A 24,878-nucleotide genomic window follows, 5' to 3' on the forward strand; every position below is an offset into this window, starting at 1 on the left:
GGGAAATGTGCGACCGCCTGCTAGTTGTTTCTTTATTCTCCTTTTAATGAAACCATCCTGAAGTCGATCCGTCCGGTGGTTGCTGAGCAGTCGGACCAAAAAGTTGCCATTGGAAATACATGGGGCCTGGGGAGCTGCGATATCCTTTTAAAGACCCTCGTCCAAAATGTTTCCCACAGAAGGATGGATGTTTTTTCAGCTGGTTTAAAGTGTCCCTCTGGAACCCTGGAAAGAAAGTCTGTTCCCCAATTGTCGTCCCTCGGAGGGGCTGGCGAGGACCCACCAATGTCTCCTCCGGGGCGCCCAAGACCCTCGACGCCTGTCCAGCCCGAGCTGCTCTCTGTGGCCCAGAGGAGGGCTCTCTTCGAGGGACGCGCCAGACTGGCCGCTGCCTCGCAGGTGGGCACCTGCTTGTTCGACCCACATCCTTGCCAAAATCTCCCAAACTTTGCAAGTGAGCACTGCTCACTTTTCTAGTTACAGCTACGATGAAGTTTGCAATTTTCCTAGCCTTTCCAGTTTGAACTTGGGGAACTTTTTGTGGCATCTCTGCAGCATGCCCATATATCCAGGGGTAGCCTTTAAAGTGGCCGCATAAATCTGCTTGGGAGCACATTGCACTAAGACTTGCCAGAGTGGTGCCCGAAGGTGGTGGAAGCATAGCATAAAAAATCCAAAGAACAAACTTGCCCAAGTAAAAAGTAAAAAAAAAAAAAAAACTGATTTTTTTTTAGCTACGGTGCCCCTCTGCTATCCACGCACCCTCTGACGGGAGCATTGACCGACAGATGGCAGCAGCTGCCCAGGTTCAAATTTACCGCCCGGTCGCACCAAAAGCAGATAGTTTTTAATAAAAACCAGCACGCGCTCAATAAAAGGCATTAGGACACGAAACAAATAAGGTCGATGGTCTGTCGAGTAATTTCAATTATATGTCATCTGCTTTTGGCGCAGCTGGGCAGTAAGCTGACGCCAGGCTGCTGCCACATCTGTCGGTCGTGGTGCCAGTCAGAGGGTGCATCGGTAGCAGACGGGCGCCGTAGGTATAGAGAATCAGTTACTGTTCTTTTTACTTTTTACTCGGGTAAGCTTGTTCTTTGAAATTTTGATGCAATGCTTTCACCACCTTTGGGCACCTCTGTGGTAAATCTTAGCGCGATGCATTATCGAGCCAACTTTTGCAGTCACCTCAAAGACTTCTCTGGATTTGTGGGCATGTTGTAGTTGTAGAAGACCGCTTTATGGTCATACCTGTTTTTTTGCTTTCGGAATTCACATTTGTAAAATTGAGTGACTCGTGATTATCATAAAATACCGAATAAACACCGACCCATGGTGAGGAGGAGAGGAACTGATGTCGCAGATGCACCAGATTTGCGTTTCCCAGTGCAGCAAGCGCGCAGGAACCCACTCACGTCATATGCACCGCTAGTGCAGATTGTGCGGCTATGGTGATTTTTGTCCAAGGTTGCGTGGTGCGAATGGGGGAGCGGGGGACATGTTTAGAGATTTTCAACCCTACGGATATTGAGCCAGAAAAATGAGATGGGCAACCTCTCGGAAGAGGGCATTCTTACGAAATTTTTACGGTGGTGTACTTTTGCGGTAGACTTGAACTTGAAGGAACTGGCCAATTCTGTTTCACCTGTCATGAGTTTGAATCGTCCCCAAAGTAGGAACTGTATAGTACTGTCAACAACTTTATTTCTGCGGGCTAAATATTTAGCAAATATTTTACAAAATGCAACTTTTGGGAATATTTGGTGGGCACAGAATTGTGCCATTGGGAGTGGCATTCTAATGAATTGTTATCATGGAGTGAATATTTGGACAGTAATTTTTTGCGGTGAGGTCGCGGAATTGGCAATAATTTTGGACTAGGGTCCTTGGGAGTCAATGAAGCAGCGGCAAAATTGTCCTGGCGCTCGTCGCCTTTGTGCGTTTGCTAGCACCGAACAATCGCGCTCAGAATAAAGTGCAGGATCGTTTGCTGTGCCGATTAGTTTAGTCGGTGATAGAAAAGGAACAAATGCATTATACACTTTTGGCACCGCTTGCTTGGCTTCATTGGATATGATGGCCTTGCCCCAAGCGATAAAAATGGGAAAGAATAATATCAAGTGTGCCAGGCTCTTGGGAAGAGAGGGGCTGCGCATAAAACAATGTTTGCTTTTTACGGCACTCTTGGCATCGGTGTTGTTCTTGGAGCTTCATGACTATGTGATGTTCTTGCGCTACGATATGTGCGAAGGTTTCTAAAAAAATGGAGTCTCGCAAAAAGAGCAGCCCCCCCTACTGTGTCGTGGCGTTGGCATAAGCAAACATGGCGGCGCCCATGGAACAGAGCAGACACTGGTCTAATAAACGACCGAGTGTAAAGGAGGGGGAGAGAGGCTTTATATGAAGTAAAGTGTTGCGTTACAATTCAATTTTATGATAATTTCTTTACTACCCATTGCAAGTGTGCTTTGACCCGAGTCTTAATTCTGAAAAGATGGCTGCGTGTTCCTCTTGCGTCCCTCCTGTTCTCTTTGCAAAAAGTATTTTTAACGATAGCTCGAGTAACGATGTACTTCTTATAACAATCAGTTTTGTGACTTTCTAGACTAGAAATGATTTGTCCAGATACAACGATAATCGGTTATAACGATTGAATTTTTGGGTTTTTTCATTATCTTTCTAAGTGGATTGCACCATAGTATGCTTAAGTATCAAAGAGGAACCCTTAGTCATTACCAAAGATGGACTCGCTTAGCGATGCCACTACTTTTTTCACTTTCAAACGACGCACTAACATTGGCATCTGCTCCCAATGTGTCGGTCACTGCTCCAGACCCAGTACTTTGCCTGTTACGAGAGGTCAACTGCCGCTTTCATGACTGAATTTTACGAGTGCAGTGAGGGTCCATTGAAGTGGTTTGCGTTCTGGCTGGGCCAGTAGGGGGACTTGCACTGGAGAGGGGCCAATTGGCGTCCCTCCTTCTCTTGACAGGCCAGCGCCCGGGGGACGAGCGACGGGCGGGACTCCTGGGCTTGTGGGGACAGCCTCGAAAAGTGCCTCCCAGAGGTCTCGTCGGAAAAGTCGCCACAAGTCTTGGTGGAGGAGACGCCACCGGTGTCGTCGAAGGAGTTGCCAGAGGTCTCACCACAGGTTGTGATAGAGGAGACACCAAAGTTCTTGTCGGGGGAGTCGCCACAAGTCTTGGTGGAGGAGATGCCACCAGTCCCGTCGAAGGAGTTGCCGGAGGTCTCACCTCAGGTCGTGGTAGAGGAGACGCCACCGGTCTCGTTGAAGGAGTTGCCGGAGGTCTCGCCGCAGATCTTGGTGGAGGAGGCGCCACCGGTCCCGTCGAAGGAGTTGCCAGAGGTCTCGCCGCAGGTCATGGTGGAGGAGACACCACCAGAGGATTTGCCAGAGGTCTCTCTGGAGGAGTCGTCGGAGGATTCACCAGAGGTCTCGCCAGAGCTTTGGTTGGAGACGTTGCCAGGTGCAAGCAGGGTGCCCCGGCTATATCCAGTGCTGCCGCCTGCGGACTTGCACGAGGGCCCGTGAGTGTTTCTGGCCTCCCACGGCCCCTCCTCGACTGCTGGGTGCTGAGCACCTTGGGTGTCCTCGCATTCCTGAAATCCTCATTTGCTGATTGGCATTCGGTTTGAAGCGAACGAGGTCCAATTTCGGCAAGCTCTGTTAGCCAAAAACAAGTGTGTGGCGTAATGCAATAGGGCGCGTGTGCACAGCTAAGATGACAGCGTGTCCTACACTGCGGCAAAAGAAATGATTTTACGGCAGCCTCCATAGATCCTGCAGAACAAGAGTCAAAGCACACTGTGCAAGCTGTCATGTCACGCTCCAGGCTTGTTTTTGAGGATTTTAAGGATTGCATCTATCACACGCGGCTTGGAGACGCTACAGTCCAGAAAAAGGCTCTTAAAAATCTCTTACTCTTTCGTTTCATAAGTAAACACTTATCAATTGGCATTCATTCATTCATTCATTCATTTCATCTTAACATACCGTTAAGGGCATTACATGAGGGGGATCAGGGATTATATAATGGATGCCAAGTACAAACAAGATACACTTGGGGCATACTCGAGAAATTATATAAAATTGAAAAAAGAAGCTACACTGAGCTCAAGTCCTGACACAGCCAGCGCTAGGAGCTAATGGGATCACTGAAGCAGCATCGAAATTGCCAATCACTTTTGTTTCTGATTGATTGAGCAATGTACACAAGGAACACCGTGATTGATGCTGTCTGATTGGTCCCATCAGTTCGTAGCGTGAGCTGCGTCTGGACTTGAGGTAAAACAGTAGAATGACATGAGAAAGATGTAGTTTTTTGAGAAGAAAAAAGTTATCGGAGTCCACGATGGTGACAATAGAGAATGGGAGACTGTTCCAGTCGCTGATAATTTGGGGAATAAATGATGGATTAAAAGCATTAGTAGAACCAGAAATGCGTTTGATGGTGCAGGCGTTGAGGCGAGAAGATATTCGGTGAGGGGTGATAACAAAGTGCTTTGGACGTAGAGTGTCTGGTATCTTATGAAAGAGCTGAAAGACTTGCCTGCCAAGTTGCAGAGAGGACATGGTTAGTTGACTTTTAGCAACACTCAAAGAAAGCTCACAAGTGGATGAAACGAGCATCTCTGCTCTAAACTGCTCCCAGGTTATTGATGACGTACAGTTGATGGGGGTTCCAGATGGTTGCAGCATATTCGAATTTTGGTCTGACGTATGTTTCATATGCCAGGTTATGGACAAAAGGGGAAGCACATCTTAAGTTACGTCTCATTAGTCCAAGAGTTCTAGATGAGTCGGCAGTAATGGCTTCAATGGGTTTATTCCAGGAAAGGTCTGATGTTAATCTTACACCATGATATTTATGCACGGCCACTGTCTCAATCAGATCGGACTCCAAAAAGTATTGAGAGGACAGGGTGGATTTTTAATGCGAAAGCATTAATTGTCTCATGGAGCGAGCCGACGTCATCAGTTTGAAGCGCCAAAACGGCACCTTAAATCTTTTTTCCAAGTGTAGCCAGCTCCCAGCTATGAAACGACACGAAAAGCTTAGACACGGCACCTAGTTTCCCCGATCCCAAAGGAGCGAAGTAAAGCTGATGAATTTTTGGCTTCGGTCCCATTGACTAGCGTGCGTCGACAAGGCTCTCATTGGCCGCTGCGCGTCAGTTTCAACGATCGCTCAACCGATGGCGCTGCGTGTCCGCGAGGCAGTGGCTCCACCGTTCCACGCCCAAGGTCAGCGCGCCGTACGCCGCAGACGAAAGAAGGGAGCGAAGAGCGGCGTGCGTGCTTTCGCATTCACAACTCATAAGAAGTGCTTAGGTGGACCTCGAGCCTCTTTCCCGGTCAAATGGATTAGTTTGCATTTAGATTTGTTTAATGACATTATCCATTCTTTGCACCATTTGTTAATTTTATCTGCTTCCTGAAGCTGGTTGTTATTTTGCGCACAGGTTACTTTGTTATAGATTACACATTTGTTGGTGAAAAGGTATTTTTGAGGAAATTCCACTGGGAAGGTTATTTATGAAGATTAAAAAGAGTAGAGACCCAAGGACAGACCCCTGGGGAACGCCGGAAAGGTTTATTAGAGAAGATTTATGATCATTAATGGACATCAGCTGCACGCGTGAAAACAGAAACTCTCATGCAAACATTAATTGGTCAAGACGAAGAGACGATAGCTTAGGAAGGAGCCGTTGATGAGGGATACGTTCGAACGCTTAAGAAAAATCCAGAAATGCTGCATCTGTCTGGACATGACATTCAAGGTTGGTGTGTAGGTCATGGATGAAGTTGCGGAGCTGTGTTTCACAGAAAGGCCCCCTTTAAAAACCGTGCTGCTGTTTAAAGAAAAGGGAATTACGATAGGTGCCTCATGATACTGGAGTCGAGGATATGCTCAAGTAGTTTGCATGAAATGGAAGTTAGAGGGTGATAATTAGAAGCAGAAGAGCGGTTACCCTGTTTAAAAACTGGAATAACCCTGCCGACCTTCCAGTCAGGTAAGAGGCAGCTTTCTCATAGGGATGGGTTAAAGATGAGTTTCAAATACTCACTAAAAATAACACTGGTGTTTTGTTAAATTTTAGAGTTTGTGTTGTCGGTTCCAGTGGACCAAGGAAGTTTTAGTTTATCAATAAATTTTTTAATACCGACGGAGTTAATATCGATAGGAAGCATGTGCTCGTAAAACTCTTTGGAAGAGAGAGGGGACCGAGTCCAAGTACTCGTTAGTAAACACTGATGAAAAGTATTTGTTAAAGACCTTAGGCAGTCGCTCTCCGGAATGGGGTCATTGTTAGCATGAGTAGGCGCAAACTAATATAACCACTTTGTGCGATTCTCTAGCACGTCGTCTGCTTGAATCCCACTCACTGCGTCACGGGAAAGTGCCCGTGAGGTGGCGCCACTCAACATCTCGCCGCTCAACATCTCCCTCCTTGCCACGCGATGACGCAGCACACGCAACCAGTCTCTGTAGGAATTGCAAACGATCCCCATGGTTTGAGATGATGAGAGAGACCAAACTCTCTTAATATACGACTCTGGGCGTGGCTACGGAAAGCGTATGCAAGACAGCGTGTTCTCCCACATCAAATTTGTCGACATGAATATTTGAACCTGCATTTCCTTTGAAGGACAGGAAATGTTGCTCATGGAGCCCACCGTGACCATCCGTAGTGACAATACTGGATTTCTCGACTAATATAGATAAGTGACCCCACGAAAGTGCGGCGTTTGGATTACCCTTTCAAACGTTCAGCTTTCGTAGTATGGCTTACCGTTAGCTTAATGTGTCTTAAAGTCTTGCAACATTTCAGGGTAATTGATTGATTGCTTTCTCCGCTGCTAACATGTGTTACGACATTGCGGGGGAATCAGGACGTTAGAAGCAGTTGACTTTTAGTCTCAGAGTGAGGGCTTTTCTTCTCGGCAGCGTGGGGCTCGAACATGGGACGAGGTCTCTGGCGACGCCCTCTGGTGGCAGCACGGAGCTCTCCCTGGTGCACACGCAGAGCGTCTACCGACGGAAGCTGGTCTCGGCCCCCGCCCGGCCAGCGGAGCCCGTGGAGGAGTCTCCGCCCAGAGACCAGACCCTGGCTCGGATACTGGTGAGGCCGCTCCCCGGGAGGAGTTCCAAGCCACGCTGCAGGCGAGGCTTGTGGGCCGCTTTTCGGCGGCCCTCCGAGCTCGCAGCCGGAGTTGCTTCTTGGGCGGCTGCTCCATCTGGCTCGTGGACAAATGGACCTTCTTTGGCTCGGACATCTTGGCCGGTCATTTGCACCGTGTGACTACCATTGCCCAACGCTTAGCTTTTGCGCTCCATTCCCCAAACTGAAGCCTCAGATAGGATATACAAGGTGTTTCTTTAGACAGTTCGTTTTAACGAAAAGTTGCGAAAGCAGCACTAATCCGGTTTGTGCGGGGGAATTTTACGTAGGGTTCGATGTTTTCGGGGCATACCAATAAACCCCAATAAATAACCCCTGAAGTGGTTTCCTCGGAATCGGGAAAAACCGAAAACCCTCGAATCGGAGCTGCCCTTGAACAGGGAAATCCCCAGTTTCGGGGAAGGAAATCTGCGGCATTGTTTTTATGACCCTGAACACAAGCCATACTAGTATTTGGTCGAATATAAGTCAACCACAAATATAAATCGATAAAAAAAAAAAATAAAAAAAAATTAGATTGACCTTTTTTTTTTTTTTTTTAAATAACAGAAGTTTGGGCAAAAGAATGACGCAAACCTTACGTTACTGCGCTCTCAGCTAAATCATAGTGCAAAGCCAATCATTGTCAGAACTTCCAGACATGTCATCATCGTCAGAAGCTTCGTCAGCTTCGTCGACATCCTCACAGATTTACAACAAAAGTTCACTAACGCCCTTGCAAAATGGTGACAACAAGGGAAGAAAGAAGGTCGACACTGCTGCTGTTTCGGTTGTTTTCGTGCACCAAGAGCTTTCGGAAACAAGAAGCAGTGCGGCGCTACGGCCACATCGGCTCGGTGACTCGATAGCTCCATGCACTCAGTAGGGTCCGGAAGTTTGGTTATTAATGTAGGTCGAAATTTTCTGGTTGCGATTATAGGTAGATCCTTAATTTTTTGACAACATTTTCGAAAAAGAAAAAGAAACGTTGACTTATATTTGAATAAATACTATCCGTCCTTGAGGTTGTTTTTTCTTTGGGAACCACGTCCCTTGCACTGGGTCTCCTCCTGTCGTCGGTACCGACATGACGTTTGTCAAGTATTTGGGTCGCAGGTCACATGGACCCTGGAAAGGGTCACAAGATTATTGATGTGCAGCAGGGATGGGCAGTATTTCAAATGCTTTGTGTATTTTGCATTTGTATTTAATTACAAATTGGGTAAGGTATTTGACGTGTGTATTTAAATACTAAAACGTTGGTATTTCAAATACAGTTGTAATTAAATACAATTTTGTGGGCGAAAATACATCCCTCAAATTTATTGTCACTGTCCAGAGCAGGAAGAAAACTATGTTCTGCACCGAATGCAGTGTCTCCCAATCAAGCACAAGCATTTAGTGACTTTGTGATTACGGTGCTAGTCCAGGGCAAGAATAGTGACGAAATTGACGTTCGCAGGCAGACTGTGCCTGTGACAACTTGTGATGCTTTCCAGCCTGATTTCCATCCATATTTTCGCCTGGAACATTCTAAATGCGCGGGTCGTCCAGATTTTCGTAACTGGTGCGAGTTGCAACTATAAAAAATTGTCTAGCTAGTGCTGCACGTCTTGGTCGTCTCGGTTCTTTGCTCGTCTATACCAATAAGTAATCGAAAAAAAAAGCTGCTTGAAGCTCTGTACTTTGTTCACCTATTACGTTCAAGCTGATTACATTTTTTTTGTGAATATATTTCTATTATGTTACTAGAGCCTCGCACACTAACTCTCGAGTGTGCAATGCAAAATTAAAATGAGATACCCAGAAACCCGTTGCAGGTGCCCTGAAGTCGCTGACGCAAATTTTGAGGAATGTATTTGGAAAAGTATTTGGAGGAGACCAAATACATTTGGTTGTATTTGTATCTTGTATTTAAATGCTTTTTTGGAAATGTAATTAGATTTGTAATTAAATACATTTTTGACGAAGTATTTTGTAATTGTATTTCGATACATATTTGCCTGTATTTTGCCCATCCGTGATTAGCCGCAATAAACCCCGATTTCTTGCTCGGCGCTGAAAATGAACACCAAAAGCACAGATTCCGGAAAAAAAATAATAAACCCCGAAAAAACGTTCCCGAATCCAAAGAAAAATACGCCCCGTAAAAACATAACCCTAGTTATACAGCCTGGGGGGAATAATGGAGGGAGCTGCTAGTCACGCTAAGTCAGTTAATTAACTAAAATTTGTTATTAACTTTTTAATTAATGCATATGATTCCAATTATAAACTTGCAAGGCATCATCGAGAAAGTCTAAATCAATAAATTTTATAATCACTTTGAGCGCGTGGGAAGCTTGGTGTTGCACTGAAGTTTGTGCCACGGGTGCAAGTCTGTCAATCCGAAAACTCGTCCGCAGGGCTTTTTTTGTCTTTTTTCCGCTTTTTCCCATTGCGACATCTGCACGAGACACCGAATTACGCCGGTGCTTAATAAATACACCAAAAAACACATGCAGTCGAACCCGGATATATCGAATTTACAGGAGATCGTAAAATAGTTGGATATATAGATAATTTTGTTTTTTAGTTTTTAGTTTGCACCCACGGGAGCCGCCACTCGTCGCATGGTAGACCTGTGCGCCGCCGCTGCTGCGAGTTATGCCGGAGCCATTCAGAGCCTCCGCTGAAGCCCCACATTCCCCACGCCGCCGCCGCACGCTGAGCGTGGTGCGCCGCCGGCTGAATGCATTTCTCCACGCCGCCGCCAGAAGGGAACACTCCAACGCGCCTCCGCCATCAATTTCTGACCGGCGCACAGGTCTATCATGTAGTTCTTGCGCTCTTTCGGGAGCTTCCTATGGGCCCTAAAAGTTTCTTATTAATCTTTGTTTTTTTAGGTGCACTTAAAACGAAGATTGCTAAGTAACTTTAATAGATTAATTATGTGCACGAAAGGTTGTTCTTTTATTGCTGTTGTTTTTGATATTGCTGTAAATAAGTTCTGCAGCTGTTGGTGCTGGGGGAGGTTCCATCGGTTCACTTAAACTCTAATGTATTGACGGCTGCAAGCCACGTTGTATTTCTTGGGGTTGAATTAGACACTCATTTAAAATTCCACAGGCATATTAACTCTTTAACTAGAAAAGCAGCATTCGGCATAAGAGCATTAATCAAAGTACGCGCCTTTTTCCACATCGATACGCTGATTTCCCTCTACTACGCATTTATACATAGTCATCTCAACTACTGCATATCTTCGTGGGGAAATACTTATCGCACACATTTGTCTCCATTGCAGCACGTCCAAAATCAAGCATTTCGTATCATCACCTTTAGTCACTTTTCATCTGATATTTCTTGGTTTTTCCGTGCTTTTTATATTTTATCTGTTAGCAATTTAAATAAACATACCCTCGGGTTACTTGTGTATAATTTCGTGAACGGCAAACTCGCTCTAACACTTCTTAACGATAATCAGTTTCCACAGCATAAGATAACTCGATTCGCATTTCATCATAACTTGTTATTGCCTAAGCCTAGGACTAACTATGGTAAATTTACCACCAACTTCTCAGCCACGGCTGTGTGGAATTCATTACCTTTAGCCATCAAGCAATCACCATCAATTCACGTGTTTAAGCAGAAACTTCGCATATTTCTTCAGTCCTTTTAGTCATACATTGCTGTCATGACGTCATTGTGTATCTCTCTTTTTGATAATTGCCGTTTTGTCTCTCATATTATTGTAATTAGTACTGCATTTCACTTATTCTCAAAATTGATTTGCAATTCCAACTGTAATAACCTTGCTCTGTTTATTCAGTGTTATTTTATTTATAAGTTTATAATTATTATGAGTGTTTAACTTACTGTTATTTTGTTCATTTTATATCACTGCAATTAGTTCTGTGTTTCACTTATTCATGTCATAATTTATTTTCCATTCTGACTGCTGTAAATTTGTTTTATTATTATTGCTACCATTAACAGGAGGTCCCTTTCCAGTCTCTGACTCTGGGACCTCCTTCTGTAATATTTCTAATGTATTTACCTTTGATCTACGCACAATAAAACCAACCTGAACCTGAACCTGAGGGGCGGCTCTGTCGAGCAGTTCTTGTACTGTTTTTTGCTCCTCCTCCCTCTCTTCTTGTGTGAGGAGAAATCAATAAATTTGAATTCATACTTCTAGAGCCCATAGGAAGCTCCCGAAAGAGCGCAAGCACCGCTTGACTAGAGCAGCCAGTCACGCGACTTTATCAGCCACTTTCCCGTGGGCTCCCAGGGGTGCCAACCACAAATTCGTTTTGCGCTGTAAATATAGCTCTAAAAATGTTTTTGTTTAGTTTTAAATTTGTTTTATGACATTCTTTTTTTATCCTGGCTGTTTAAAAAAAAAATTACTTTTTTCCTTTGCATATGTCCTTTAAGGTGAAACGAAGTAAAGGAAATATTGCTTACCAGTGAGTTGTTTTGGGCTCAAGTTGGGAAAAAAATGTTTTCTTCTTTTTTTTTGGACTGGGGTTTTGGTTTGAGGCTCGGTCCGAAGAATTTTGGTGCAAGTTTGTCAGATGGCGGCGGGACGGTGGTGTGCAGGCACTGGGCGAGGAGGCTGCAGTGCAGGAGGGGGTGATGAGGCAGGCCAGCCGGGCCCTGGCGCTGTGCCGAGCCATGCCCGAGTTCTCCGGGTCGGCCGAGCAGGTGGAGGGAGAGCGCCTGCTGCTCCTCGCCGGTGAGTGACCCTCTGGGGCTCCGCTCGCGTCGTTTGACCTACAGGGTGTCTCAAATAGCGGCCAGGCTCTTTAAGTCGACCGCAAAAGTCGGTTTCTTAACCCATCGCGTTACAATTTTGTGCAGCATTGCCCACAGGTGGTGCATTTTTTTTTATAAAACTTGCAAAGAGCGAACTTGCCCGAGGAAAAAAATGCAGCAAAGCCACCGGTCTTCAAACAATAGGGTCTTCAACAATATTCTCCGTGCGGGAGAAACCCGCGGTGGCTCCGCTGGAGGCCGGTCGTCTGCGACGGCTCAGTATCTTTGGCTCGTACGTAGCAGAAACGCACGATTGGTCCCTGCCCACAACGCGCACCGCAATCACTGAGCGAACGCGTTAAGTGCAGTTGTTCGAGAAATGCGGGATTTAATCTGATGACGACACGCTTTGTGAGCGTAGCAGCGACGACGGCAGGTACATCGGCACCGGTGAGGACGAATTGTAGCCAAGCAATTAATCAAATTTGGCAGCAGCATTATTTTTAAAGTCCTGTAATGCGTAATATGCAGTAGCTATCTAGCATTTTTTTCTGGCACAATTTTTTTACATTTGTGTCGCATCGTAAAACTTATTTTATGGCTGAACCCGGCACTATCCACTGTGGCTAGTGCCGGGTTCCAAACAATGTTTGTGCATTTGAATAAATTTTTTTTTAAAAATGAATAAACTTAAATTTGCAATGTGGCAAGGAATCAAGCCCCCAAAAAGAGGATGAGAGGGGCCTTGTGTGAGCCTGGCTGGTTGGGTTCCTGCAGCGGAGCGTCAGCAGGCCTGCCTGGCGGAGGCGGAGCGGCTCAAGACGCAAGGGGGCTGTGCGGGGCAAGGGCAGAGCCCCGCGGGCCGGGCCAGCCTCACCTTGAGCTGCCTGGAGCTGCCACTCAGGAAGGACTTCCTGGCCGCCCAGCTGCAGGGGGCCCTGGGTGAGTTCCCCCCTGCACATTTGGCCCCGGAGGACCTCTTTTCTCGCCTTTTTCCCCCGGCATGTGCTGGTGCTTCGGTTCTACTTGGTTTCCCCAGATTCCACCGGTTTCCAGCTGTACGTGATATTCCCAGCTTGTGCTGTTTGCGCCCACTAGCGATTATGGCATTGAAGGCTCTCGCTTTTAAGAACAAGTTGCACATACACTATGCATTGTACTTAAATACTGAGGTGGGCTAGTTAGCTCAGCATACTGATAATGTAAGGAACAGACGAGGACATGAAGTAGAGAGGACAGCACTGTACTCTCAACTGGGTTTTAATAAAAATTTAGGGAAGAGAAGTAGTGATAGAAGTTATACGGAAGGCAAAAAAGCACGAGAGGGCAACTTTTTTTGCTGCCTGAATTTAGGGAGCTTTCTTTTTTTGTTGCTTCTTAAATTTTTTCTATGGATCAAGAGTTTTTTTATGCGTCTCGCTTTTCCGTTTTTCTTTCATTTTTTAAAAAATTATTTTCGTGTTTTGTTGTTTATGCTGTGTGGAGGTCCCGGCCAGGTGCACGCGTAAGTGCGGCGGTGTTTGCGGTCTCCGCCAACTTAGCTTTACTGTATTTAGTGGCTCTTGGATGCTCTATTTGGGAAGCTCCCGTTAGTTGCGACCTTATGCATTAGCAAAGACGCCAGGAAATTTCCATTTTAGCTTAATTTAACATATTTTTGTATATCAAATTATTGATATATCAAACTCTTTTACGATCCCCTTTGAATTCGATATATCCAGGTTCGACTGTACCCCCTTATGTAATGCCTTCAATGAAATGAAAGATGCAGCTGTTCCTGGTCATTGGAAAGTTGCAAAGGAGATCCGTGTTTACAAATCGGCGGATGCTTTATCCCTAATCAAATATAGGCCTGTATTGTTGCTATCGTCATGCTCTGAGGCTCTTGAACACATTGTTCTCAAGCCATACCTTGGCAAAACTCACTCATTAGTGCGATCATTCACACTCACTCACACTCATAGCCAGATATGAGGTGGGCGTTATTGAGGCCGGGAGTCTTAGAAAATTGTGAGAATGAGCGTGAGCGTAAGTTTTGAGAACTCATGAGTGTGAGTTCTGAATACTTATAAGTGTAAGGGTGAGCGCAAGTTCTAAAAACTCGTGAGTGTGTGTGAGTGAGTATTGGGAACTCGTGAGTGTGAGTGTGAGTTCATGAGTGTGAGGGTGAGTTATTAGAACTAATGAGTGTGAGTTCCAAGCACTCATGAGCATGAGTGTGATGATCATGATGAGCTGTGAGTGTGATGGGGGGGGGGGGGGGGTGGACCGTGATGACCGGTGAGTCTGATGGATCTGTGAACGCTGAAATTCGCTTGACTTCAATCAGCATATTTGTATTTTTTTTAGAAGCCACAAAAACTGGGTATCATACTTTTTTTTCTATTTTTAGTATTGAGTGTGTGCCTTTGATGACCCATGACTTTGATTATCTTTGGTGGTTGTGTCTAAACCATAAAAAATGGCACGTGAACCTGGAGAAAAGAGTGAGCGCGACTCAAACCGGCGAGTTCTCAAGTAGCTTATTACCGTGATGATGACGTGGGTGAGTGAGTTTTGGTTTCGTGTTTAATCGTAATGGTGAGTGTGTGTGATGACCTTGTTTTTAATAAATTGTGATGGTGAGTGTCTATGATGACCCTGTTTCGAATAAATCGGGATTGTGAGTGTGAGTTTTGACTGGGGAAACTGGGGTGATTGTGAGTGTGAGTGAAGTCGCCTCAAAATAATGACCTATGATTCAAGCATATAGTATCTATTTTTCTTGTAACCGAGAATGTCTGCCATGGCCAACATGGTTTCCGGGGCGGCCTTTGAACGACTACGCGTTATCTTGCTAAAGTTCTAAACCGTCAAGGCAAGTTGATATTCATCAATTACTCTAAAGCTTTTGATTGGGTTTTTCACCCTAAACTACTGTTAAAACCTGTTCTGTTCTGAGCCGGCTTACGTGTTTCCCCCAGGACTCTATCTTGAGACCATTTTTATTTCTTATCTTTATTAATGACGTGGCCAATTTCTCTATTAAAATTGGTATCAAAGATTGATTACTTCGGAACTATCGCTGACACCAGAGAGCGCCGTCGGACAAGAAGAAGGGCTCCTCCTCGTCCAATTTGATCCTTGACACAGATTTTTTTAATAGAGAAATCGGCCACACACGAACGTAATGTTTGGTTTCTTAGAATGCTTAGAGCCCATAGCTTGAGTTATGACCCTAGATAGACTATTGCAGGAAGTGGTTAAGGGCCCCTTTAAGACCTGGACGTTGTAGGGAGCGGCTGCCCCATGGTTGTGGCTGTGCAGGCGGAGACGTGCACCACTTCGTGTGCCTGGTCAAGCAGGGGCCCCACGTTCTGGCCAGCCAGATGCTGTCGACGGCGGGCGGCCAGTCCACGCTCCGCTTCACCAACCACATGACCCTGCTGGACCTGGCCCCCGACTTCCTGGTGACCGTCCACGTCTGCGCACTGGTCAGTGAGGGAGGCCTGCTCGCTTGGCCTACTGCAGCTATGGCGAGGGTTTGCCAAGGTTCTCCTAGCTACTCGACTCTTTGCTACGGGGGTCTCGAATACGCGGCCCGCGACGCTCTGGGAAGCGGCCCGCAAGCATCCCGTGGCTGCGAGCCCCCGTTTCCATGCCTCGAGTGCCACATGCGCCATGAGTGACAGTTTTATATCGTCAGTTTATTTCTGCTCAAAAGAGAACTTTGCTCGTTAACGTGTTCATGCATTTGGCACTATTCTGCTTATTTTTTGGACGGAGTATCGCTTTGTCTAAATATTGGCTTCTCATTCTTTTCTCATCTAAATCAACCGGAATGGCAGTATCACCATTAGGATACAAGCGTGAGCTCTTTGCACAAGGAGTCACCCCGATTGCACAAATGCTCGCTCAGCGGCAGAAACTGCCAAAAATAAAGCTGTGAGCTCGGGCTCGTAGCTGCCAGACAATACCTTTAAAATGAAAAACATTTTCTTATAATTCTGCTATAAAAATTGTCTGGAAAGCAAAAGCAGCCATATGAAGAGAAATTTTTATGTGCGTGTTGAGGCTAGTGAATTTTGTGGCAGGGCAAGGATGGTGTGCTTGCTCGCGTTTTATTGAAAACTGTCAGTACTGTGGTGTGGCAGCGTTCTAAATCTTATAACATGAGGCGTGGGCCCAAAGTAGTACATAAGCTAAAGATGGCCAAACGGTTGGCTTACAAAAAGCAGACAGCACAAGGTTCCTTGTCTAGAAAACCTCTGGGGTGTCACTAGGGCAGCCTGCTGCTTTGCAACGTGAAACACCACTGCTGTTTGCTTATATTTCTTGTCCTTTGCGAGTTAGAAACTAACATAGAAGTTTGGGCTAGCTGGTATTTCATGATTAAAAATTAAAACGGCGCAAGGATAGGGACAAGAACAAGAAGGTAGACGGACGGACAGTATTTATACTTCATGTTAGCACGAATAAACTTTAGTTGTAAGTCAGCGCCTTGTCCGTCCACCTTCTTGTTCTTGTCCGTGTCCTTGCGCTGTTTTAATTTTTAATCATGAGTTAGAGACCACTGCTTTATGCCCCTGAAAAGGGAATCTCTCGACCGCCTCGTGTTCTCCGGGGACAACCTCGGGTCATTTTAGAGCGTCGGTTGTATTGGCCTTGCACTGAGCGAGTGTTTTTCCGAAAACCAACGGAGTACGTAGAAGAGAATGTTGCCAAGTGAAGAATGGGCACGCCGACACGACCGAGCAATTTGTGCGGAGCATCCGCAAGGACGTGTTTGGTGCTAGCTGTTCTGTGGGATCACGATTGTGGTTTAGGCGAGACTCCGTGCGACCATCGCCAGAATTTCTGCTCAAGCACGATGCAATATTGCTGAAACGTCGCACCAGCCCATTCACATCACATCGCGTGATCATTCGCACATTTTTTTTACTTTCTCCAACATGTTGTGGTCGTTTGGCATGTACCGTCCACTCTTTAGATTCTGCGCATGATGGCCCCGCAGTTGTTGCCATGGCTCCGCGTGCCGGAAAATGAAATTGTGAATTTTTAGAGTTTGTTTTTGACGAGGAATCGCTAGTTTGTTGCAGTCCGCATTGGCGTAGCATAGCTTAGAATTTTTGCACCGCACGGCTTAGAAGCCAAGGTGGCCAAGGTGCACTCTTCTCCACCTTTAGTTCGCAGCAGTGCCTTGCCGCCCTGTGGAGGGGGCTTTGCGCATTTGCCGTCTCCAGATATTGCTAGCTGCCACAAACTTTTGAGCTGGAGAAAAAAAAAAATGATGCAATTTGTGAAAATGCAGACATCCAACAATGGGAGGGGTGCAATGTGGCAAAAGAATCACTTTACCAAACCTTGTAAGCCCTTGTCGCACGTGTGTGGCTGCTTGATTGTCAAAATGTGCCATCACTGTTGGGCAAGGTTAGTAAATCCTTGGTGCTTTCTCCCAGGTTTAGGAGATACACAAACACAGATTTTCAAGTTCCATATGATTCTCGTGTTGTTGCTAGTACAGATTGTTAGGCCTTTGCAAACAGATTTCATGCCACGTCATAGCTCTGCTGTTGAGACTCGTGGCTGCACACTTACATGATTTGACAATTGGGATTCGCAAAAAAAATGCTAGAAAATATGGACGAGTAGTCAAATAAACCACTGCGGTTGACGTTTAGCTTTTGAACTGCACGTTTAGCTTTTGAACAACCTACAATTTCTGGAAGGTCAGAGAAACCTGCCATGCTTCCTTCACTTGCTGGGCAGTGATGTGATATCTGTGTCAGAGTGCTTACCCTGCTACATCCTGCTACATTTCATCAAACTGTGAGGAATCTGCTGCCATATATTGCACCAAAAGTTAATTTCACTTTATGATTACAGAAACTAATAATTCAGGTGTCTCTGCATTGTGGGATTCTTCTGGTCAACTTGCGTCAATTCTCTCAACTTTCAGGTATCGCTTAGAATAATGTGTAATTTGATTCAATTTTCATATCGAAGTTGACTTGGTACTCGAAGGTTTCGTGATAGTATTTATTTTTGTTTGTGGTCCGTTGGGGCATTTTAAGTAGCTCCTTTGAGCGTGCTTCTTACTGTGCAGTGTTGCACTGCAGAGAAGCTATGCCTGCGGAGTAGACATTGCTTATGTCGCTTCCCTGCAGAGCAGCCTCATGCATGCCAAGGATAAAACTCTCTAAGGTGAAATAATGCACTATGTGTCAAAAATTAAAAAGAAAACAAAGAAACTAAGTGAGTGTTTATGTTATAATTACCTTGCAGAAAAAAACTATGGTTAGTCTATAAGACAGTATGACATTCTGACAAGTTGCATGCATCTTTTGTCACGGTTTCTTTTTAATTCAAAAGTTATGCAAGGACATTTGTTTATTCATACTGCTCACCTTTTTCAAGGCTTTAGCAGGAGTGGTACAACATAAATTCGAAATACAGAATTAACAGCATTGGCAAATGTATCTACTGTCAGTGTAGACATCCAAACCATAAATTGTTCTGTTTACCTTAATTTTGTCGTAGATTAGTTTAACTTTGACTCCTTGCTCCTTTCATCCGCTGTGCTATTCCAGAGCTTCGTACGAATATCAAGTAGTCTTTTCAAGAAGTTGTTAGAAACACTTACCCTATTCCCTTTTAGTTAATGGCAATTTTTCATTGAGGAAACAGTGCAAAAAACAGACGACGACAAAGAAGAAACACACGGGACTTGTCCCATGTTTTTCTTCTTCATCCTCGTCTGTTTTTTGCGCTGTTTCCTACGGTGAATTCCCACCAACTCGCCCAACTATTCATTCTTCTAAGTGCAATTTTTCATCCCTGCTACTTTTCCCTTGTGTCTGTGAACTTTAATATTACCGGACGATCCCTGTTAGGTTGTTGGTTTCCCAGTGTTTTTTTATTTCTTTATTTGGGTATCTCTTACACCCAATATGGCCTCGAAAATTCCTACTTTTATCTTATCTAACAGGATCTGTTCCGTTTCGTGCTCATCTTCTTTTATGCCCCTGATTATGAGATTGTTTTTATGAGAGCGATTATCAATGTCATCATATTTCACTGCTGGAAAGTTAATTTGAGATTGGAGATTGCTGACTTTGCTCTGTAGTGCTTTGATTGATTTGCCAGTGTCACCAACGTCAGACAGCTTTCTTTCGATTGCACAAAGCCGAGTGTGGAATTGTTGGAAAGACTCATCAGCAAACTTTTTTTTTTCTTTAAAACTCTTGCACTGTTTTGAGGATATCTTGTTGCCTGTCTACAACGGTGTTGATAACTGCCCTCTGGGATCTAATCATTTCTTTAATTTGGCCAAACATTTCTTCGGTAGTAGGCCTGGGATTAACCTCGACGCCCTCAGATAGCCTCAGGAGCAATTTGAAGACACTTCCACTATCACAAATGCACTGGAAAACCGTTTGTAGGCACGGCAGGACAACAAGACAAAGATTTTTAGAACGGAAACAAGATTTTCAATAACCAACCTGAACAATAAGAGCACATTATGATCACGGCAGTTTCGCCGATGTGTGACTGTGCTCTATATTAAATTTTTATATTTAGGTAGTCTTTAAATGGAATTGTTTGCGAACGCAGCCAATGAAATTAAAACAAAATTAAATTTGTCACGGGATGCTGCGAATAACATTAATGCATTCATCTGGATTCTGTAAGGTATATAACCCCCTTTTTTTGATTTTTGGGTATTTCGGACCCTCAACTGTTTAATTGTTGTCTTTAAAATCAATTTTGTTGCCTTCAAAATAAAATTTCTGGTGGCAAATAAAATAGGAGCAAACTGTTTAAAAAAAATGAGTGAAGTTACGCGCGAGCCTGAGTCATCCAAAACGGTCGAGTGCGTGAACCGGGGAAAGGGCCACCCTGAAAGGTTTGGGGACGGCTCCGTGTGGACGGCTCGTCCCAAAGGGCCAATGGGTTAATGGGGAGACATGCTGAGTTTGCATTATCATCAATGTTCCCAGAAAGCCAGAGGTTGCCCATGGTACCCTTGAGGCTTCCCCGAGCTCAGTCAACCGTCCCTGCTTGCAAGTAAAATGTTTTTCCAGTTTGAGCGCTATTTGAGAAGATCTGAGCCCCAGTAGATAATCCTGGTTCGTTGCTGTGCGCTAGGTCTCTAGATTTGTGCACTGCATTATTGCATTAATTAGGACGCTGGGACGGGCTTCCAGTCGAGAGACAGAGAAAGCTTTGAGAGTCCCTGCTCTGCATGCGAGATGCCATTGATGCGTGTAACTGAGTTGGCTATGCACTTTTAATGTGCTTTGCAATGAATGCTAAAAAGCGGGGTGGAGAATAAACATGGATTTAAATCATGATTTAAAATCAAACCTTTCTCACACAAATATTTGCAAAAATATTTGTTTATTTACTGTTTGCCTATTATCTGGTGCTCTCAATGTCCATTTGTTTGATATTTAAATCAAATAAACATTGAGCAAGAAATATTTATAGCAGGGTGGAAATGAGTAAAAAGCGGTGCTATTCTGGGCAAGTTGCGAGTTTGTCGGTTATGTCCTGTGGCAAGAAAATCGGAAAGTGAAATGAAGAAACATGCAATTAATGCAAAGGTGCAAGCAAGCTGTACAAGAATGATGGTAATAATCCCTTCTCCAGGGACAATTGTCGTCATGAGGAAAATAACCTCATAGTGCTAGCAAATGAGATCACGAAAAAAATAGGCAAATTAAGCTTTTTCGCAAATAAGAAATTAAGCTACATTTGTTCTGGTACGGCAGGGTTTGCAGCAGTAAAAAATGGTTAATTAGACTGTACTTTAAATTTACAGTAATTCTTTCTTCACATTGCCTTCTGTGATTGTTTGGATTGATCGATTGACCTGCCATGTTTAATAACACTTCTATAGTGCTACAGATAAACTTTTTTCAAGCTAGTGATTTAAATCAAATTAATCTGATTTTTTTTTTAATCACAATCTTTTTTTTGCTAGAAGTGATTGTAGTAGAATGAAGAAACACTATGGTTGTGCTCCAAAAGTGTTTTTTTTTTTTTCTGCTCTAAAAACGCTCGACTTAATCTCTCAAATATGTAGGAAATGGACCGCAGCCATGTCTGCAAGCTTGTGTGAGCGTATAACCCGTGGAATTTTAAAAGAGGCCGTGGCTTTGTTGTCTTGTGCAGCAAACCAAGAAGGAGACACTGCCTCACGACCGCAAGTACCGGATTGGCACCAAGGTAACAAACCCCTAGTCGTGTACACTCGTTGGGACGCTCGGCCTTTTTATGCCGCAGCATTTACAGTGGCTCGCATACTTGGCAAGGAAATTTGCTCACAGAAATAGTGCACTTTTTTTGGCAAAAGCTTGGGCGTCCACAGAACTTTTTTCAAGGGGGTACAAGCACTATTTTATTTTGGGGGGGGAAGGGGGAAGGGAGGGGGGGAGAGGGGAGGGAGGGAGGGTTACCCAATTTTGCTTTCGGAGAGGAGCAAGCCTGGCATTATGGGGCAAAAGCATGGTTGTGGCAAGCAACAAGTGGCCCAGCGGGCACTACAAATTTTCAGTAGGATCAGAGTCCTTTGGTCATGCTATTCTACTTTTATTGCGGAAATAAGAGGAGCGTCTGACAGGGTTTTATCAACACGACGGCTTCAAGCTTCTGCCGTGCTTGTTACAAATGCCATGGAGCTCATTGTTGACATTTGACAATCCTAGTGGTGGCGTGAGAAGGAAGCGTAAAGCTGCAGTCCCACTGTTCATTCATCATACAAAGGGCACTCGCTGCAGGCACAAGTGTCTGCGGACATGCCTCGAGCTTCTTGGAAGCATGACTGTTCCCTACCTATATACAGTGCAATCCACTTCTAACAATAACAAGAAAAACCCAAAATTTGCATCATTATGACCTATTATCGTTGTATCTGGACTAGAAACTGATGGTTGTATGGGGTATCGTTCTAAGTGAATTGCTCGGCACATGTTGGCAGGCTGTTTATGTGACCAGGACCGTCGTACAAGGGAGAAACGCACCTGAGCCAGTGGCTGGAGACTGTCTTTTGAATGACGTATGCACCTTTCCAAAATACGCTGGTCGCCGCCATGTTGCTGATAATGATGCACCTGGTGCCACTCCCCTGTCAGCTACAAATTTTCTGCCACTCTTTTGGACTGTTGAAACCTGCGCGATTCTCCACCTATGTTTTGCGCTTTTGCTTTCAAATTTTTCCGACCTCTCTTGGAAGTTCCCACTTTTTTTGTTTTATGCATGCTTCATACCTTTTTTTTGTTATCTTCCATTGTGACAAATAGCGCTGGTAAGTGCCTGCCGTTCAAGCGTTTCTGCTCGACATTCACGGGAAACGAAGGAAGGGAAGAATGTCCAACGGCCCTCGACACGATTTTGCAAACAGAGGCAACTGTTCTCCCCACTCTCTGAGATAATCTGCGTAGAGCCTTTCTCAGTCATCGGCAAAAATAGCTGTTCGGGCTGCGGTGATCAGATTGCATCCGTTTTTTTGCCTCGGTGCTGGTGTGAAAAAAGGAAGCTCTCCCCAAAACGTGCCCCAAAACGAGGTCCTCTTGGATTCCGTCCGATTGTCAGCATGTGACTGTCGTTGACTCTCTAGTGCTGCATTATTTGAAATGTTTTCCAAATATAAATCCTTTTTAGATAATGCTGCACCGTGTGGTACGTGCAATACATTGTTTGACTTTTAGCACTCGCTAAATTTCATGTCCGAGTCCCGTCGTGCACATAGATAAACACATTATTTGTGCGCGTGAAATATGCACGGCTTTTGGCTATCTTCTGCTGTAAATTATTTTTGACAGCTGGGCGCTTTGTCGATTTACACGGCTGAGTCAGTGGTGTCGTCAAAACTCATAGTAAAATAAATATTCCAATCACATTTGTTGGGAAAAATACATACACCGTGAATTGCAAAATACAGTGGGAAACTGAGAGAATTTAGCCACTAGCAGTGTCTGATATTGCGCCTATCAAAATGAACAGCCCACTCGGTTAAGGTTAGCAGGGACGCTGGTGAGAGACTAGCCTCAAACCCAGTGAGTGGGCTCAGTGAAAGGTTCTCTTTTCCCCCCCAAGCGTTTCTTGAAAAGGAGTATAAGCAGCGTGACCGCAGCCTAAGAGCATGCCACCAAAACATTGTCGGTATCCCCAGAATCCCTAAGGGGTGGGGGGCATGGGTCAAAAACGCAGTCTGAGCGGGAGCGTGAGCCTCATGGGAGGATTCTTCCCCAGGCCAAACTGAAGCTGACCCCCCGGGGGGACAAGACAAGTGGCAAGACTGGTGAGTGTGCACTCCCATCCCTGGCCTGCTGAAGCGTGTGTGCTAGATGCTTGAGGACACCGAGTGGAACAAAGTGCTGGCCTTTGCATGGTTGGCGTGCTGTTGAGACTAAAGCCATTGGATCACTGGGAAAGTAGTTCCAAGCTCCCCTTACGGTCGGCGTTTTGGTCCATGGAGTGGCCAGTTTCTCCTTGGTCTCTCCATTCTTGGCGTGTCAGTCCAAATTTCCGGTGACAGATTGCTTCGCAAAGGTTATTTCTTGTACATCGAGATTTTGTGATCTGCACACCGGCTAGACGAGCGGGATCTTCGCACCGCCACCACATGTTGCGTCAGTGCTTGGTGTTGGTTTTTGTTGAGTATGCAGGGTGATCAATTTCTGGGGATGCGGATTGAGTGGATTGGCATGAGCCAAGAAACGACAAACAGCTGTCAAGCTGCCATCTTGTTTATTTGGAGATACAAAAAAGGGGCAAAAAAAAAAATTTAAACAATGACTGCGCGACCTTAGCGCCGAATACGTGGCGCCATCTCGTGACTGTCTTTTACACTACCAACACTTGGCAGGATTGAAAACTAATCTTCCTGTCTTGAAATACACAAGAAAAACAATTTCAGTGTACAGTGAAACGTAAAGGGAATTATTGTCAATATCGTACTCGCAGAAAATTTCAATAAAAATGCATGTAAAAAGTACTTTTTATAACGAAGAACACATTGGCTATATCGAACTTTTTAACCCCGAGAAGGCTTCCAAAAACGCGCAAACAATTGTCTTCTAGACTGTCACCCCCCCCCCCCCCCCCCCCGAAAAAAAAAAAAAAGTAGGAAAGAAATTACCAAAAGTTCAAGCCGCAAACAAAATTGAGCGAAGGCATCCGGTTCAGAAAGGGGGAGAAAACTAAAAAAACACTGTGCATGCACAAAAACAACTTTTCATCCCAAAGCGGTTCATTACGAAGAGAAGCGATTCAGAAAAGGAGATAAGCTAAAAAACAAAATCTGTGCAGATACACAAAAAAAAAAAAATTACAGCTCGTTGTTTTAAGGTGAAAGCGAAGAGATGAGAAAGAAAGAGAAGCTCTTGTTTTACAACAAACGCAGCGTGGAAGTTCGTTGTAAATGGTTTTTGCTATATCGAACTACCCTTGGCTATATCGAACTGATCGTAGCATTTCCTGCTGTTCGTTATAAACGGGTTTGACTGTAAGAGGTTTTGTGGAGATAAGTGGGAATGATAAGCTGATTGCATGTGCATTGCCAAAGACAATGTTGATGAGGAACGCTTCCGGTCAAAGCTCTGTAGCAACCTTGGAATGATTGGTTAAAAACAACCTTTTTAAAGATTTGATAGGACCAAAATGACGATTGCCGTGGCAACAGGAACCGATGAGGTGGTCCCTGTTTTAGTGAGAAAAAATTGTCTGACAAGGTGGAAACAATAACATTCTTAATTGCCTGTTGATGCAACTTGTGGTCGACAAAAGTTCCCCTCCTGTGCCCTGTAGTTCAGCAACCGGGCTGGGAAGCCTTCAGGGTGCCCCACACACTTCGAAGGCCCCAGGAATAACAACTTTCTAAAGCGTTTTTATATAATGCTGATTCAGTTTTTTCTGAATTCATTTTTATTGAATCCAGAGAGTGTTTTTGTAGTTTATTTTTTTTCCAA

General features: G+C 44.8%; 1 protein-coding gene across 1 annotated transcript in view; it reads left to right on the forward strand.

Annotated features, from left to right (window-relative positions):
* Positions 1-24,878, forward strand: part of LOC8041402 (anillin) — a 68,949-nt gene that overhangs the window by 25,001 nt on the left and 19,070 nt on the right. Inside the window, exons 7-14 of the mRNA XM_029995431.3 lie at positions 200-399; positions 2,993-3,549; positions 6,972-7,146; positions 11,770-11,905; positions 12,703-12,867; positions 15,232-15,398; positions 21,082-21,135; positions 23,161-23,209. Of these exons, the coding sequence (XP_029851291.3) occupies positions 200-399; positions 2,993-3,549; positions 6,972-7,146; positions 11,770-11,905; positions 12,703-12,867; positions 15,232-15,398; positions 21,082-21,135; positions 23,161-23,209 (1,503 nt within the window). The remainder of the gene's footprint in view (positions 1-199; positions 400-2,992; positions 3,550-6,971; positions 7,147-11,769; positions 11,906-12,702; positions 12,868-15,231; positions 15,399-21,081; positions 21,136-23,160; positions 23,210-24,878) is intronic.

The sequence above is a fragment of the Ixodes scapularis genome, unplaced genomic scaffold (genome assembly GCF_016920785.2).
Source record: "Ixodes scapularis isolate PalLabHiFi unplaced genomic scaffold, ASM1692078v2 PGA_scaffold9__187_contigs__length_104089568, whole genome shotgun sequence".
Classification (NCBI taxonomy): domain Eukaryota; kingdom Metazoa; phylum Arthropoda; class Arachnida; order Ixodida; family Ixodidae; genus Ixodes; species Ixodes scapularis.